At 41.9% G+C, this 17,463-nt stretch overlaps 1 protein-coding gene across 2 annotated transcripts; it reads left to right on the forward strand.

Annotated features, from left to right (window-relative positions):
- The first annotated feature begins 1,205 nt into the window (after positions 1 to 1,205).
- On the forward strand, positions 1,206 to 17,182 carry LOC106591868 (putative N-acetyltransferase camello). 2 transcript variants are annotated; one of them, XM_045723786.1, is made up of 3 exons: positions 1,206 to 1,308; positions 5,017 to 5,163; positions 15,435 to 17,182. In XM_045723786.1, the coding sequence occupies exon 3, from the start codon at positions 15,462 to 15,464 to the stop codon at positions 16,128 to 16,130; it is 669 nt and encodes a 222-aa protein (XP_045579742.1). In that variant the 5' UTR covers positions 1,206 to 1,308; positions 5,017 to 5,163; positions 15,435 to 15,461; the 3' UTR covers positions 16,131 to 17,182. The 2 variants fall into 2 exon arrangements, with proteins under 2 accessions (XP_045579742.1, XP_045579743.1); XM_045723787.2 differs by lacking the exon at positions 1,206 to 1,308 and adding an exon at positions 3,609 to 4,033.
- The last annotated feature ends 281 nt before the right edge of the window (positions 17,183 to 17,463 follow it).

Consider the following 17,463-nt stretch of genomic DNA (forward strand, 5'->3'; position numbering starts at 1 on the left):
GTAGAGAGGCTATATACAGTAGAGAGGCTATAAACAGTAGAGAGGCTATAAAAGTAGAGAGGCTATAAAAGTAAGGAGGCTATATACAGTAGAGAGGCTATAAACAGTAGAGAGGCTATATACAGTAACAAGGCTATATACAGTAGAGAGGTTATATACAGTAGAGAGGCTATATACAGTAGAGATGATATATACAGTAGAGAGGCTATATACAGTAGAGAGGCTATAAACTGTAGAGAGCCTATATACAGTAGAGAGGCTATATACAGTAGCGAGGCTGTATACAGTAGAGAGGCTATATACAGTAGAGAGGCTATATACAGTAGCGAGGCTATATACAGTAGATAGGCTATATACAGTAGAGAGGCTATATACAGTAGAGAGGCTATATTCAGTAGAGATGATATATACAGTAGAGAGGCTTGATACAGTAGAGAGGCTATATACAGTAGAGAGGCTATAACAGTAGAGAGGCTATATACAGTAGAGAGGCTATAAAAGTAGAGAGGCTATATACAGTAGAGAGGCTATATACAGTAGAGAGGCTATATACAGTAGAGGGGCTATATACAGTAGAGAGGCTATATACAGTAGAGAGGCTATAAAAGTAGAGGCTATATACAGTAGAGAGGCTATAAAAGTAGAGGCTATATACAGTAGAGAGGCTATATACAGTAGAGGGGCTATATACAGTAGAGAGGCTATATACAGTAGAGAGGCTATATACAGTAGAGAGGCTATATACAGTAGAGGGGCTGTATACAGTAGAGAGGCTACATACAGACACCGGTTAGTCAGGCTGATTGAGGTAGTATGTACATGTAGACATGGTTAAAGTGACTATGCATATATGATGAGCAGAGAGTAGCAGCAGCGTAAAAAGAGGGGTTGGTGGATGGTGGGACACAATGCAGACATTTTAGTACTGGTCCTGAAACCCACACCCCTGTCGTTGCAAGCTTAATGCTATACCATCTGAACCACACGGAATCCTATGAAGATAGCACAGCAAGATAATATTTCACTGTGTTTAGCTGCCCATTTCTTCTATCTTTCTCCATGAATTGGCCCATGTGTTTCTATAACAGTGTTTCTACATCCTGTTTGTAATGATGCTGATAAACTGCAGAAGGAAGAGTCAGAAGGAAGAGTAGGAGGGACTGAATGTTCCGTCCAGCCAATCAGAAACAAGACATCCAGTAAATCCGTCCAATCACAGTGAATGCGGACGTCAGCAGCACAATCAACAGAAGTACTAATTGTTTCTCTCCGACAGATGAATTTCTATTTCTCTGAGAGACAAATCAGGTAGGGCGGTTTTATATCTCTTACAAATCCTTACCATTACAGCTGAAAGATGAACCATACACGTTTTGATGGAATGTAATATATATATATATGATGTGACTATCGGCTTAGTTAAATAAAGGTTAAATAAAAAGATAACTAGCTATCTAGCTAGGTAACAATTCAGAGCTAAAAGCTAGGTTTAGTTTGCCAGTAAAGTTACGCGCTATTTGCTAATCGATAGAAACTAATAAGTAATATAGTTAGGTATGAAATAGCTAGGGAAGAGCAGATTTGATGTCGCATTAATTGGATTAGTGAAATATAGGGCATTGACACAGCGGTCAGCTGTCTGGTACCCGACATTGAATTGAACTGAACTCTGTCAGGCAGAAATTAGCGTTCGAATAAGGACAGATTCCTCTATACGGCAAAATGTTGAATACAATTATATATTTTAACGTATTTTACTAGTTTTTCGTGCGGCTGGTCCTTTTTGTCGGTAGGAATGTGAGACAATATATCCACAGGAAAGTATAATTGCATGAGTTTTTCAAAGCGCAGGTGTAGTGTTCAGATTTCTACCACCTGAAGCTGGTAAACGCAAGATAAAAACCCAGCAGCTCGGTAAGTAACGTTATGCATGCCCTGTTCAGATTTCTACCACCTGAAGCTGGTAAACACAAGATAAACACCCAGGAGCTCGGTAAGTAACGTTATGCATGCCCTGTTCAGATTTCTACCACCTGAAGCTGGTAAACACAAGATAAAAACCCAGGAGCTCGGTAAGTAACGTTATGCATGCCCTGTTCAGATTTCTACAACCTGGAGCTGGTAAACACAAGATAAAAACCCAGGAGCTCGGTAAGTAACGTTATGCATGCCCGTGTTTACACGGTGGTGTACTTGCTGCAGGTAGAAATCTGAATGCTTTACCAGCGCTTTGAAAATTTGACATAATTATATATTCCTGTGGATATATTGTCTCACATTCCTACTGCCAAAAGGACCAACCACATGGACAACCGGTAAAGAAAGTTAAAATATAATTTTATAAAACAATCTGGTGGCGTGTAGAGGTCGTGAGAGGAAACTTTCCTGATTCAGTATTTCTAATTGCACATCCTCATCTGCACATCTATCACTCCAGTGTTAATTGCTAAATTATAATTTTCTCCACTACGGCCTATTTATTGCCTTACCTCCTTACTTCATTTCAATACACTGTATATAGTGTATTTTTTATTTTTCTACTGTATTATTTACTGTATGTTTGTTTATTCCATGTGTAACTCTGTGTTGTTGTCGAATTGCTACGCTTTATCTTGGCCAGGTCGCAATTGTAAATGAGAACTTGTTCTCAACTAGCCTACCTGGTTAAATAAAGGTGAAATAAATAAATAAAAATTCAAATCCTAATTTCCGCCTGAGTTGGGTTTCCAGGCAATGCAGTCAGGTGACATTCAGGTGAGGCGAGACGGCTGTGGCGGTCACAAAATTTTGTCAGCCGGTGATTGTAAAGCAAATAACAGGTCGGTCTCACGGTAATTGACTGTTAATTAACACAATCACATTTAGCATCTCCTGGCTTCAACACATGGACAACAAGCCACTGATGCAGACCTTTTGAAACATCTACATTTAAAAAAAAAAAGTCTAATAAATCCATGTAATATAGCCTACACCTTCACAATAAATCCATTAATTATTTTAGACAGGTCTAAAGAAACATGATGTGAAGAAAATGCAGAATATTTCAGAAGAACAGAATAGCATACTCTGAGTTGTCCTTATGTTAGGTCCTGATCTGTCTCTATGCCATATGGCTGTGGACTACACTAGTTCATTTAGCAGACAGGATTAGCTTAGAATTCCGTGGCATTATTTTATAGTATGAAGAAACACACCTGAACAAAGCTGAATAAAATATAAATAATATTTTCTCAACTATTTGAGGTAGTGCGCACATACAGCTATTCAATGTTGAGCGGTTAACCTGTTATGGCTAGGGGGCAGTATTTTCACGGCTGGATAAAAAACATACCCGATTTAATCTGGTTACCACTCCTACCCAGTAACTAGAATATGCATATACTTATTACATATGGATAGAAAACACCCTAAAGTTTCTAAAACTGTTTGAATGGTGTCTGTGAGTATAACAGAACTCAAATGGCAGGTCAAAACCTGAGAGATTCCTTTACAGGAAGTGGCCTGTCTGACCATTTCTTGAACTTCTTTTCCATCTCTATCTTTTACTAAGGATCTCTGCTCTAACGTGACACTTCCTACGTCGTCCATAGGCGCTCAGAGCCCGGGAAAAAACAGAATGTCGTCATCCCAGCCCCAGGCTGAAACACATTATCGCCTTTCTCAAGTGGCCGATCAAGGGACTCTGGGCTTAGGCGCGTGACCCGACCGCCCCCGCCTTTGTGATTTTTTTCCTCCGTTTGCCGAAAAGGAGATTCCCTGTCGGAATATTATCGCTTTTCTACGAGAAAAATGGCGTAAAAATTGATTTTAAACAGCGGTTGACATGCTTCGAAGTACGGTAATGGAATATTTAGAATTTTTTTGTCACGAATTGCGCCATGCGCACGACCCGTCTTTACCATTTCGGATAGTGTCTGGAACGCACGAACAAAACGCCGCTATTCGGATATAACGATGGATTATTTTGGACCAAACCAACATTTGTTATTGAAGTAGCAGTCCTGGGAGTGCATTCTGACGAAGACAACAAAAGGTAATGAAACTTTTATAATAGTAAAGCTGATATTGGTGAGTGCTAAACTTGCCGGGTGTCTAAATAGCTAGCCCGTGATGCCTGGGCTATGTACTTAGAATATTGCAAAATGTGCTTTCACCAAAAAGCTATTTTAAAATCGGACATATCGAGTGCATAGAGGAGGTCTGTATCTATAATTCTTAAAATAATTGTTATGCTTTTTGTGAACGTTTATCGTGAGTAATTTAGTAAAATGTTAGCGAATTCCCCGGAAGTTTGCGGGGGGTATGCTAGTTCTGAAAGTCACATGCTAATGTAAAAAGCTGGTTTTTGATATAAATATGAACTTGATTGAACAAAACATGCATGTATTGTGTAACATAATGTCCTAGGGTTGTCATCTGATGAAGATCATCAAAGGTGAGTGCTGCATTTAGCTGTCTTCTGGGTTTTTGTGACATTATATGCTAGCTTGAAAAATGGGTGTCTGATTATTTCTGGCTTGGTACTCTGCTGACATAATCTAATGTTTTGCTTTCGTTGTAAAGCCTTTTTGAAATCGGACAGTGTGGTTAGATAAAGGAGAGTCTTATCTTTAAAATGCTGTGAAATAGTCATATGTTTGAAAAATTGAAGTTTTTGTATTTTAGAGGAGTTTGTATTTCGCGCCACGCCCATCATTGGATATTGGAGCAGGTGTTCCGCTAGCGGAACGTCTAGATGTAAGAGGTTAACAAAGAAACAGCTACTCCTAGAATGCTTAATTTATTAAGTTATTAATGTAACTTTAGTTGTTCTACAAGCGTTGGGCTATATGTTTTGATGTTTAATACATTGTAAGGCTGCATGATGAGACTCTAATGATGATTTGAAAAAAGTTGCTTGAAAATGCATGAGCTCTGCTTTGTTTTTTGAGAAGCACTTGATAATGCCTCGAATTTCCCAGCGGGATCCCCTTTGTGTGGCCATAATGCACCCTAAAATATTCATGCTTTTTGCAGCCCTTCCTCCTGAGTGCTGCCTACTCCGAAGAACCTCTCATCTCACTCACACGGCTCTCCATCACGTGACCAGGTCTTTCTCACAGGCTACAAGTGAAGACGGACACATCGGGGACGCAACTGTGCCCGTCCTCATCCAATTCCAAGGTGCATATTGAAGAAATTGGAAGAACTGTCCACATTTTTCTTTTCGTCAGCCAACAAGATGAGTAAGCCTAACGAACAGCGAAAGCATTAGCCTATGTCAATCTCCTTTCCCCATAGTACATATTCTGTGCGAGGAAAAATATATCCTAAACATAGTCTGGGACAGTTGTGGGATGCGATAGATCCCAAATTAATACAACCACTAGCATCAAAATCTTTTTTTTTTACGCAATGTGGCTGACGCAACAGATCAGAATGTTTAGTTTTAAAATGCTGATGAACTATTATGCTGTTTCTTCACATTATGTAAAGATAAGCGATGTGCTTAATATTTGCATAATATCAGGACAGTTGAGAAATAAATATAGTAGACCTAACCTATAGAAAGCCGATGGGATCCGCCTCTTTTTAATAGAGGCCATCACTCTGTTTTCTCACGCTATTGCATAGCCTATAGAAATGTTGCGCAACATGAGCTCTCATGAAGTGTTTGATTCGATTTTCGATCACATTTGCAATGATGTCAGAGTGATTTTAGAGGGACAATAGAGTGCTGAGTAGCAGGCAGTTAGCAAATTTGGTAGGCTACAACACTAGACTCTATTATGGTGGGAGATTTTAATACGGTCTTAAATACCTCTATGGACCGGAAAGGAAATCACACTACAAACTATCACCCTCAGGCACTTAAGGAAATCATGAATGTCATGGATATATTGGAATTAGTGGATATATGGAGACTTAAATACCCTGAACTAGTGAGATATACATGGAGGAGGTTTAATATCCTGACCTAGTGAGATATACATGGAGGAGGTTTAATATCCTGACCTAGTGAGATATACATGGAGGAGGTTTAATATCCTGACCTAGTGAGATATACATGGCGGAGGCTTAATCAAGCTAGTCGTCTTGATTACTTTCTTATGCCATTCTCTCTGGCACCAAAAATTAAAAAAGTGTTGATGGGGACAGAATGCGGTCGGATCATCACATAATTGGCATATATATATATATATATATATATATTACTCTTACAGAATTTCCACGTGGGCGAGGATATTGGATATTTAATCAAAGCCTACTAGATGATAAATTGTTTAGAACTAGTACAGAATAATTTATAACTGACTTTTTCCAGACATAACGTAGGTACAGCAGATCCCCTTATTGTATGGGATACTTTTTAAGTGTGCCTTTAGAGGCCATGCAATTCAGTACTCATCTATAAAACAAAAGAAATTTTGATCAAAAGAGTCCATATTAACAAAGGAAATTGAAGGACTAACAGTACAGTTAGATAGCAATAAAAACGGTACCATAGAGGCACAGAATAAGTTAGAGGAAAAACAAAAAGAAATGGAGGAACTTATTCAAGAAAGATCCAGTGTAATATATTATAAAATAAAGCGAACTGGATGGAATATGGGGGAAAATGCACCAAATTCTTTTTCAATCTTCAATATAGAAATGCTCCCAAAAATATTTTATTAAAACTTGTTACCAATGATGGAGTCACACGCATGATTCACCAAATTATATTTTGAAAGAGGAAGTCAAGTACTTTAAGAATATGTTTTCGTTTCAGGTTCCTCCATCTCCACTAACTGAAACTAATTTTATGGATTTTTTTTCTAATAATAACGTACAATTAACATCTGTACAGAAAGACTCATGTGATGGCCAAATTACAGAGGAGGGACAGCTTGATGCAATTGGGGCCTTTAAGGATGGGAAAACTCCAGGGCTGGAGGGCATACCAGTGGAAGTATACAAAACTTTTTTTTATATACTCAGTGGACCATTATTAACATGTTTTAACCACTCCTATATAAATGGTAGATTATCAGACACTCAACAAGAAGGTCTGATATCATTATTACTTAAACAGGACTCAAGTGGTAAAATATAAAGATCCAGTCCATTTAAAAAATTGGAGACCTCTTACCCTTCAGTGTTGTGATGCAAAAATACGAGCAAAATGCTTGGCGCATAGAATTAAAAAAGTATTGTCAGATATTATTCATCCTAATCAGACAGGTTTTTTTACATGGACGATACATTGGAGATTATATAAGACAAGTACTGGAAACAATAGAATACTATGAAATATCGGGGACACCAGCCCTGGTTTTCATAGCTGATTTTGATTAAAATTTACATTATTTGACCAGGTAAGTTGACTGAGAACACATTCTCATTTACAGCAACAACCTGGGGAATAGTTTCAGGGTAGATGAGGACGAATGAGCCAATTGTTAGCTGGGGATGGCCGTGATAGTATGAGGGCCAGATTGGGAATTTAGCCAGGACACCAGGGTTAACACCCCTACTCTTAGGATAAGTGCAATGGGATCTTTAATGACCACAGAGAGTCAGGACACCCATTTAAAGTCCCAACCCGAAAGACAGGACTCTACACAGGGCAGTGTCCCCAATTACTGCCCTGGGGCATTGGGATTTTTTTTAGACCAGAGGAAAGAGTGCCTCCTACTGGCCCTCCAGCACCACTTCCAGCAGCATCTGGTTTCCCATCCAGGGACTGACCAGGACCAATCCTGCTTAGCTTCAGAAGAAAGCCAGCAGTGGGATGCAGGGTGGTACGCTGCTGGCGAAGTACAACTGGAGTTTATATATAAATGCCTAGAATATTTCAATTTTGGGGAATCTCTTATAAAATGGGTTAAAGTTATGTATAGTAACCCTAGGTGTAAAATAGTAAATAATGGCTACATCTCAGAAAGTTTAAAACTATCTAGAGGAGTAAAACAAGGTTGTCTATTATCGGCATATTTATTTATTATTGCCATTGAAATGTTAGCTGTTAAGATTAGATCAAACAATAATATTAAGGGATTAGAAATCCGTGGCTTAAAAACTAAGGTGTCATTGTACGCCGATGATTCATGTTTTCTTTTAAAACCACAATTAGAGTCTCTCCACGGCCTCATAGAGGATCTAGATACTTTTGCTATCCTCTCTGGATTAAAACCAAATTATGATAAGTGTACTATATTACGTATTGGATCAATAAAAAATGCTAATTTTACATTACCGTGTAGTTTACCAATTAAATGGTCTGACGGAGATGTGGACATACTCGGTATACAAATCCCAAAAGAAAGAAATGATGTCACTCCAATACATTTTTATAGAAAGTTAGACAAAATAGATAAGATCTTGCTACCATGGAAAGGAAAATACCTGTCTATTTGTGGAAAAATCACCCTGATTTAACTCTTTAGTCATATCACAGTTTACCTATTTGCTTATGGTTTTGCCTACACCTAGTGACCTGCTTTTTAAATTATATGAACAAAAAATTGTCCATTTTATTTGGAACGGCAAGCCAGATAAAATTAAAAGGGCCTATTTATGTATCGAATATGAATTCGGAGGGCAGAAATTATTAAATATTAAAGCATTAGACTTCCCACTAAAGGCATCAGTCATACCAAAGTTATACTTAAATCCAAACTGGTTTTCTAGTAAATTGGTACGAATGTCTCATCCTATGTTCAAGAAGGGCCTTTTACCCTTTATTCAGATTACACCTGCCCACTTTCGGTTGTTTGAAAAGGAAATAATCTCCAAAATATCTTGATTTTTTTTAAAACAAGCCTTAGAAAGTTGGTTGCAATTTCAGTTTAATCCACCTGAAAAGACAGAACAAATAATACAACAAATATTGTGGTTAAATTCAAATATAGTAATTGATAAAAAAAAACTATTTTTCGAAGAAATGTTTAAAAAAGGTATAATTTTAGTGAATTATATTATAAATGAGACTGGTGGAGTGATGTCACACATGCAGCTAAATGTCTGCTCTACCCAAAATTACAACCAATTAATTGCAGCATTACCACAAAAATGGAAGAGGCAAGTATAAAACCCTCAAAGTTCCGGAATGGGTTGAAAACGACAGCCAAATCCATCTACAGATTTTTTACACCAAATAATGTGACTTAACCAAAGAATTTTGGTATCCATTACTGGGAGTTACAGGATTGGTACTGTTTGTCGTAGCCCAAGATGTACTCTTAAAGAGTCTAAACTTAACTCTTCTCCTTAATGGAAAATTCCACCCAGAAACGTATCTTTTGGTATTTGTTTCATTAGACCATTGTTGACATAGTCCCAGAATGTTTTGCTTGTCATCAATCAAGTTTTTAACATATGTAACGTAACTTTCAAAATGCAGAAATCATCCCCGTATGATGCATTTTGCACCTTTTTATGTTATTTTCAGAGGTAGACTGTCTCTGGCAGCAAAAACAGCCAAATACTCCAGGTAGACTGTCTCTGGCAGCTAAAACAGCCAAATACTCCAGGTAGACTGGCTCTGGCAGCTAAAACAGCCAAATACTCCAGGTAGACTGGCTCTGGCAGCAAAAACAGCCAAATACTCCAGGTAGACTGGCTCTGGCAGCTAAAACAGCCAAATACTCCAGGTAGACTGTCTCTGGCAGCAAAAACAGCCAAATACTCCAGGTAGACTGTCTCTGGCAGCTAAAACAGCCAAATACTCCAGGTAGACTGGCTCTGGCAGCTAAAACAGCCAAATACTCCAGGTAGACTGGCTCTGGCAGCAAAAACAGCCAAATACTCCAGGTAGACTGACTCTGGCAGCAAAAACAGCCAAATACTCCAGGTAGACTGGCTCTGGCAGCAAAAACAGCCAAATACTCCATCTAAACTTGAACCGATTCTCAATTGCGATACGGTTCTAGAAATATAAAGCCCTTTACTTTTATATCACATCAAAATAAACTCACAAATGAAAAATACACACTGTATATTGTGTTAACCCGGCTTTATCGCAGTTGCAGCCGAGAATATTTTTTTAATTGACGACACGATTTTGGCGGTCTTTTTCCATTACATACAGGTGCATGCGAGATAGGTACTTAGAACAGACGGTTCCTCTGTCTGTCTTCCGTAAACATGGAGATATGGCCTTACGGGAACACTAACTCTACAGAGGTCGCGTTAATGCAGGATTCGTTAATGTTCGTTAATGCAGGATTCGTTAATGGTCGTTATGCAGCGTTCGTTAATGCAGGTTTCGTTAATGCAGGTTTCGTTAATGCAGGAATCGTTAATGCAGGATTCGTTAATGGTCGTTAATGCAGCGTTCGTTAATATTTGTTAATGCAGGATTTGACCTTGCTGCAGATCTAAATAGCTTGTTATTGTAAATTCTGCCTGTCTTCAGTCAGGGTTTGCTCCAAATCATGGATGGAAAATAAGTCATTTCGTGCCTTAGTTGCACTTTTTCAGCTTCTGTTGCACTTTCTGGGATGAATATATATTTGATCTCTTCAGTGCACCAGACAGCGGTCTGACTGATGTGTTAGGCTACTTTTCTCCTTTTTCCCCAGTAGAAAGTTAAAATGCAAGATTAACTTTTAAGCAAAAACATTTAGGAAATGTTGTTGGCTACATTCTTTCAATGATAAACATTAAAAATATGACGGGCATTTTCAAGAGTACATCGTTATGTCACTACTGCTCTGTCACTCAGTACATCCCGTCACTCATTCACATTGTTCGAAAGGTAAACAACCTGGCAGATGAAAATGCACACGATATACTTACGCTGTCCTATTCAATGATCAATGAAATGGGTTAATAAATAACCTAATGCATTGCTTGACTACTACTCCCTGCATTTACTCCAGACACATTTAGATGAAGGTAGGAGAACTCAATATTCACCATATATAGTGGTTCACTTTAGAGACGAGCAAAACTTCTCTCCTGACACTTGTCACTCACAACATTTGTACAATACTATCTAGGCTTCCCCTGTGGCTCAGTTGGTTGAGCATGGTGTTTGCAACACCAGGGTTGTGGGTTCGATTCCCACGGGGGACCAGTACAAAAAAAAAAAAAGTATGCTTTCACTACTGTAAGTCGGTCTGGATAAGAGCGTCTGCTAAATGACTAAAAATGTAAAAAAAATCTACATGTCATTTTATTTTGTAATGATCTGTTGCTATGGTAAACATGCCCGGGAGAGAATGAATAATACCAAGGAAGCATGGGTTCGAATCACGACATATGCCGTGTTCACGTGCTAGTCAGAACTAGGAAACTCTGAAATGTTCCACTTGCTAACTGGTTGAACGTGGCAAGTGTATAACTACAACCAGTTAGCAAGCGGGAAATTACAGAGCTTCCTAGTTCCGACTAGCACGTGAACCCGGCAATAACGACAGACGTCATCAGCAATGGAATAATAAGGACAGACAAAGTAGCCCTACTTAACAACGCCAAGTAGACAGACTAAAACCACCCTTATGGCCTCAGCCAAGTAGACAGACTAAAACGACCCTTATGGCCTCAGCCAAGTAGACAGACTGAAACCACCCTTATGGCCTCAGCCGAGTAGACAGACTAAAACGACCCTTATGGCCTCAGCCGAGTAGACAGACTAAAACGACCCTTATGGCCTCAGCCGAGTAGACAGACTAAAACGACCCTTATGGCCTCAGCCGAGTAGACAGACTAAAACGATCCTTATGAACTCAGCCGAGTAGGCAGACTGAAACGACCCTTATGGCCTCAGCCGAGTAGGCAGACTGAAACGACCCTTATGGCCTCAGCCAAGTAGACAGACTAAAACGACCCTTATGGCCTCAGCCAAGTAGGCAGCCTAAAACGACCCTTATGGCCTCAGCCGAGTAGACAGACTGAAACGACCCTTATGGCCTCAGCCGAGTAGACAGACAAACGACCCTTATGGCCTCAGCCGAGTAGACAGACTGAAACGACCCTTATGGCCTCAGACATGTAGACAGACTAAAACGACCCTTATGGCCTCAGCCGAGTAGACAGGAAATGACTAAATTGAATAACTGACTAGTTACGGGATTTTGATGCAATACAAGATGTTTGGAGAAGGTGAGACTTGTGCCCTGAGACGAGTGACTGTGTAAAACATTCATTAAACCCTACATTTCAACTAAATATTGTAATGAATAATGTAGAAATTGAGCAAGTTGAGGTGAATAAATTACTTGGAGTTACCCTGGATTGTGAACTGTCATGGTCAAAACATATTGATACAACAGTAGCTAAGATGGGGAGAAGTCTGTCCATAATAAAGCGCTGCTCTGCCTTCTTAACAGCACTATCAACAAGGCAGGTCCTACAGGCCCTAGTTTCTACCTTCTTAACAACACTATCAACAAGGCAGGTCCTACAGGCCCTAGTTTCTACCTTCTTAACAGCACTATCAACAAGGCAGGTCCTACAGGCCCTGGTTTCTACCTTCTTAACAGCACTATCAACAAGGCAGGTCCTACAGGCCCTAGTTTCTACCTTCTTAACAACACTACTAACAAGGCAGGTCCTACAGGCCCTAGTTTCTACCTTCTTAACAGCACTATCAACAAGGCAGGTCCTACATACAGGCCCTAGTTTCTACCTTCTTAACAGCACTATCAACAAGGCAGGTCCTACATACAGGCCCTAGTTTCTACCTTCTTAACAGCACTATCAACAAGGCAGGTCCTACAGGCCCTAGTTTCTACCTTCTTAACAGCACTATCAACAAGGCAGGTCCTACAGGCCCTAGTTTCTACCTTCTTAACAACACTATCAACAAGGCAGGTCCTACAGGCCCTAGTTTTGTCACACCGTTTGCCCAATGACAAAGAAATGATCAGTCTATAATTTTAATGGTAGGTTTAGTTGAACAGTGAGAGACAGAATAACAAAAAAATCCAGAAAAACGCATGTCAAAAATTTTATAAAATGATTTGCATTTTAATGAGGGAAATAAGTATTTGACCCCTCTGCAAAACATGACTTAGTACTTGGTGGCAAAACCCTTGTTGGCAATCACAGAGGTCAGACATGTCTTGTAGTTGGCCACCAGGTTTACACACATCTCAGGAGGGATTTTGTCCCACTCCTCTTTGCAGATCTTCTCCAAGTCATGAAGGTTTCGAGGCTGACGTTTGGCAACTCGAACCTTCAGCTCCCTCCATAGATTTTCTATGGGATTAAGGTCTGGAGACTGGCTAGGCCACTCCAGGACCTTAATGTGCTTCTTCTTGAGCCACTCCTTTGTTGCCTTTGCCGTGTGTTTTGGGTCATTATCATGCTGGAATACCCATCCACGACCCAGTTTCAATGCCCTGGCTGAGGGAAGGAGGTTCTCACCCAAGATTTGACGGTACATGGCCCCATCCATCGTCCCTTTGATGCGGTGAAGTTGTCCTGTCCCCAGAAAAACACCCCCAAAGCATAATGTTTCCACCTCCATGTTTGATGGTGGGGATGGTGTTCTTGGGGTCATAGGCAGCATTCCTGCTCCTCCAAACACGGCGAGTTGAGTTGATGCCAAAGAGCTCCATTTTGGTCTCATCTGACCACAACACTTTCACCCAGTTGTCCTCTGAATCATTCAGATGTTCATTGGCAAACTTCAGACGGGCATCTATATGTGCTTTCTTTAGCAGGGGTCCCTTGCGGGCGTTGCAGGATTTCAGTCCTTCACGGCGTAGTGTGTTACCAATTGTTTTCTTGGTGACTATGGTCCCAGCTGCCTTGAGGTCATTGACAAGATCCTCCCGTGTAGTTCTGGGCTGATTCCTCACCGTTCTCATGATCATTGCAACTCCACGAGGTGAGATCTTGCATGGAGCCCCAGGCCGAGGGAGATTGACAGTTCTTTTGTGTTTCTTCCATTTGCGAATAATCGCACTAACTGTTGTCACCTTCTCACCAAGCTGCTTGGCGATGGTCTTGTAGCCCATTCCAGCCTTGTGTAGGTCTACAATCTTGTCCCTGACATCCTTGGAGAGCTCTTTGGTCTTGGCCATGGTGGAGAGTTTGGAATCTGATTGATTGATTGCTTCTGTGGACATGTGTCTTTTATACAGCTAACAAACTGAGATTAGGAGCACTCCCTTTAAGAGTGTGCTCCTAATCTCAGCTCGTTACCTGTATAAAAGTCACCTTGGAGCCAGAAATCTTTCTGATTGAGAGGGGGTCAAGTACTTATTTCCCTCATTAAAATGCAAATCAATTTATAATATTTTTGACATGCGTTTTTCTGGATTTTTTTGTTGTTGTTATTCTGTCTCTCACTGTTCAAATAAACCTACCATTAAAGTTATAGACTGATCATTTCTTTGTCAGTGGGAAAACGTACAAAATCAGCAAGGGATCAAATACCTTTTCCCCTCACTGTATATGTGGTAGGGGCCTGAGGGCACTTAGTGTGTTGTGAAATCTGTTGTAAATGTATTGTAATGATTTTCAAATTGTAAAACTGCCTTAATTTCGCTGGACCCCAGGAAGAGTAGATGCTGTCTTGGCAGGAACTAATGGGGATCCATAATAAACCCCAGGAAGATTAGCTGCTGCCTTGACAGGAACTAATGGGGATCCATAATAAACCCCAGGAAGAGTAGCTGCTGCCTTGACAGGAACTAATGGGGATACATAATAAACCCCAGGAAGAGTAGCTGCTGCCTTGGCAGGAACTAATGGGGATCCATAATAAACCCCAGGAAGAGTAGCTGCTGCCTTGGCAGGAACTAATGGGGATCCATAATAAACCCCAGGAAGAGTAGCTGCTGCCTTGGCAGGAACTAATGGGGATCCATAATAAACCCCAGGAAGAGTAGCTGCTGCCTTGGCAGGAACTAATGGGGATCCATAATAAACCACAGGAAGCGTAGCTGCTGCCTTGGCAGGAACTAATGGGGATCCATAATAAACCACAGGAAGAGTAGCTGCTGCCTTGACAGGAACTACTGGGGATCCATAATAAACCCCAGGAAGAGTAGCTGCTGCCTTGACAGGAACTAATGGGGATCCATAATAAACCACAGGAAGAGTAGCTGCTGCCTTGGCAGGAACTACTGGGGATCCATAATAACCCCCAGGAAGAGTAGCTGCTGCCTTGGCAGGAACTAATGAGGATTCATAATAAACCACAGGAAGAGTAGCTGCTGCCTTGGCAGGAACTAATGGGGATCCATAATAAACCCCAGGAAGAGTAGCTGCTGCCTTGGCAGGAACTAATGGGGATCCATAATAAACTCCAGGAAGAGTAGCTGCTGCCTTGGCTGGAACTAATGGGAATGCATAATAAACCCCAGGAAGAGTAGCTCCTGCCTTGGCAGGAACTAATGGGGATCCATAATAAATACAAAGTAGACTCAAGTGTATGACTATGTTTGTCTGTTGGTCTGAACGGTAGGTTGTACTGAGTAGACTGCCAGCTCTCACTGTGTCGTCTCTTATTAAAGGGCAGAGCAGTGCCACCCACCAGTGCCATGGCTGGCATCACTATCCGGAGATTTGAGGAAGACGACAAGGAGGCCGTGAAGGAGATCTTCACCATGGGGATGAGCGAGCACGTCCCCTCCTCCTTCATGCACCTCCTCAAACAGCCCCTGACCCAGATGATCCTGATGGTCACGTTCTGCGCCCTGCTGGCCAGCTCCAAGTCATTCCTGCTGCCTGTAGTAGGGGTCACACTCCTCCTGGCCGGGGCCAAGCAGCTGGTGGGCTACCTCTTCAACAGCTACATCGACACCTCCCTGAGGAAGGACCTCGACCACATCCAGGAGACCTACCTGGAGAACAAGGACTCGTGTTTCTGGGTGGCTGAGAGCGACGGCCGGGCGGTGGGTTCGGTGGCCTGCCTGCCCGCGGAGAGGGCACCAGGCTGCATGGAGCTGAAGAGGTTGTCTGTACGCCGGACACACCGGAGGATGGGTATCGCCAAGGCCCTCAGCAGGACAGTGGCAGACTTCAGCAGGGAGAGAGGCTTCCCTGCGGTCGTCCTCTACACGTCTGTAGTGCAGACTGATGCACAGAGGCTGTATGAGAACGTGGGCTACACACGGGTCAGAGAGTTCGTCATCCCAGAGCCCATCGCCAAAATCACCAACTTTACCCTGATAGAGTACAGACTGGACTTACTGCAGGGGGGGAAATAGGAGGTGGACTTACTGCAGGGGGAATAGGAGGAGGACTGGACTTACTGCAGGGTGGGAATAGGAAGAGGACTGGACTTACTGCAGGGGGGGAATAGGAAGAGGACTGGACTTACTGCAGGGGGAATAGGAGGAGGACTGGACTTACTGCAGGGGAAATAGGAGGAGGACTGGACTTACTGCAGGGGGGAATAGGAGGAGGACTGGACTTACTGCAAGGGGGGAAATAGGAGGAGGACTGGACTTACTGCAGGTGGAATAGGAGGAGGACTGGACTCACTGCAGGGGGGGAAATAGGAGGAGGACTGGACTTACTGCAGGGGGAATAGGAGGAGGACTGGACTTACTGCAGGGGGGGAAATAGGGTGAGGACAGGACTTACTGCAGGGGGAATAGGAGGAGGACTGGACTCACTGCAGGGGGGGAAATAGGAGGAGGACTGGACTTACTGCAGGGGGAATAGGAGGAGGACAGGACTCACTGCAGGGGGGGGAAATAGGAGGAGGACTGGACTTACTGCAGGGGGGAAATAGGAGGAGGACTGGACTTACTGCAGGGGGAATAGGAGGAGGACTGGACTCACTGCAGGGGGTGAAAGGAAAGTTATAATATCTGTACATTATAGGAACAGCTGTATTTACAAAAGTACAATGATTAATGTTTTACTTTAGGTTGAGTTAACTAAGAATCAGTGGTAGAGACTTTATACATGCATGACGAGGTCAACTGTACATAAGTCAGATGCCTGTTTTGTTGAAACTGTACTTTCAGTTCCTGTTGATAATATTTTCCAGTCTTACTTCTGCTAGCACATGATAACAATAAGAGGAAGAAGGCTTGGGAGACCCACTGCCAATAACACAAAAAGCTGAACTCTGCCTAGCAGAGACATCTTTGTAATAAAGTTTAAGGGACATCAGCCTGGGTGGGGTGAACCTCAGTAGGGGATAAAAAGGGAAAACACCATCTTGAGAACTGAGTGTGTTTCTTGCAAATGACTGTAAGTGTAAACTCCAGCTTGCAATCCTTATTAAACAAACAAACCTCTGATCAAAGACGTTTTCTGTGGTCTCTTGTATGAACTTAGGGCAGAAATCCCTTACAGGGGGAATAGGAGGAGGACTGGACTTACTGCAGGGGGGAATAGGAGGAGGACTGGACTTACTGCAGGGGGGGGGGAATAGGAGGAGGACTGGACTTACTGCAGGGGGGAAATAGGAGGAGGACAGGACTTACTGTAGGGGGAATAGGAGAAGGACTGGACTTACTGCAGGGGGGAATAGGAGGAGGACTGGACTTACTGCCGGGGGGAATAGGAGGAGGACTGGACTTACTG

Source organism: Salmo salar, chromosome 09, assembly GCF_965601325.2.
Source record: "Salmo salar chromosome 09, fSalSal1, whole genome shotgun sequence".
NCBI lineage: Eukaryota > Metazoa > Chordata > Actinopteri > Salmoniformes > Salmonidae > Salmo > Salmo salar.

Bases quoted from the DNA above. Each gene is read 5' to 3' on its own strand.
- LOC106591868 (XM_045723786.1), top strand. From the start codon at position 15,462: ATGGCTGGCATCACTATCCGGAGATTTGAGGAAGACGACAAGGAGGCC.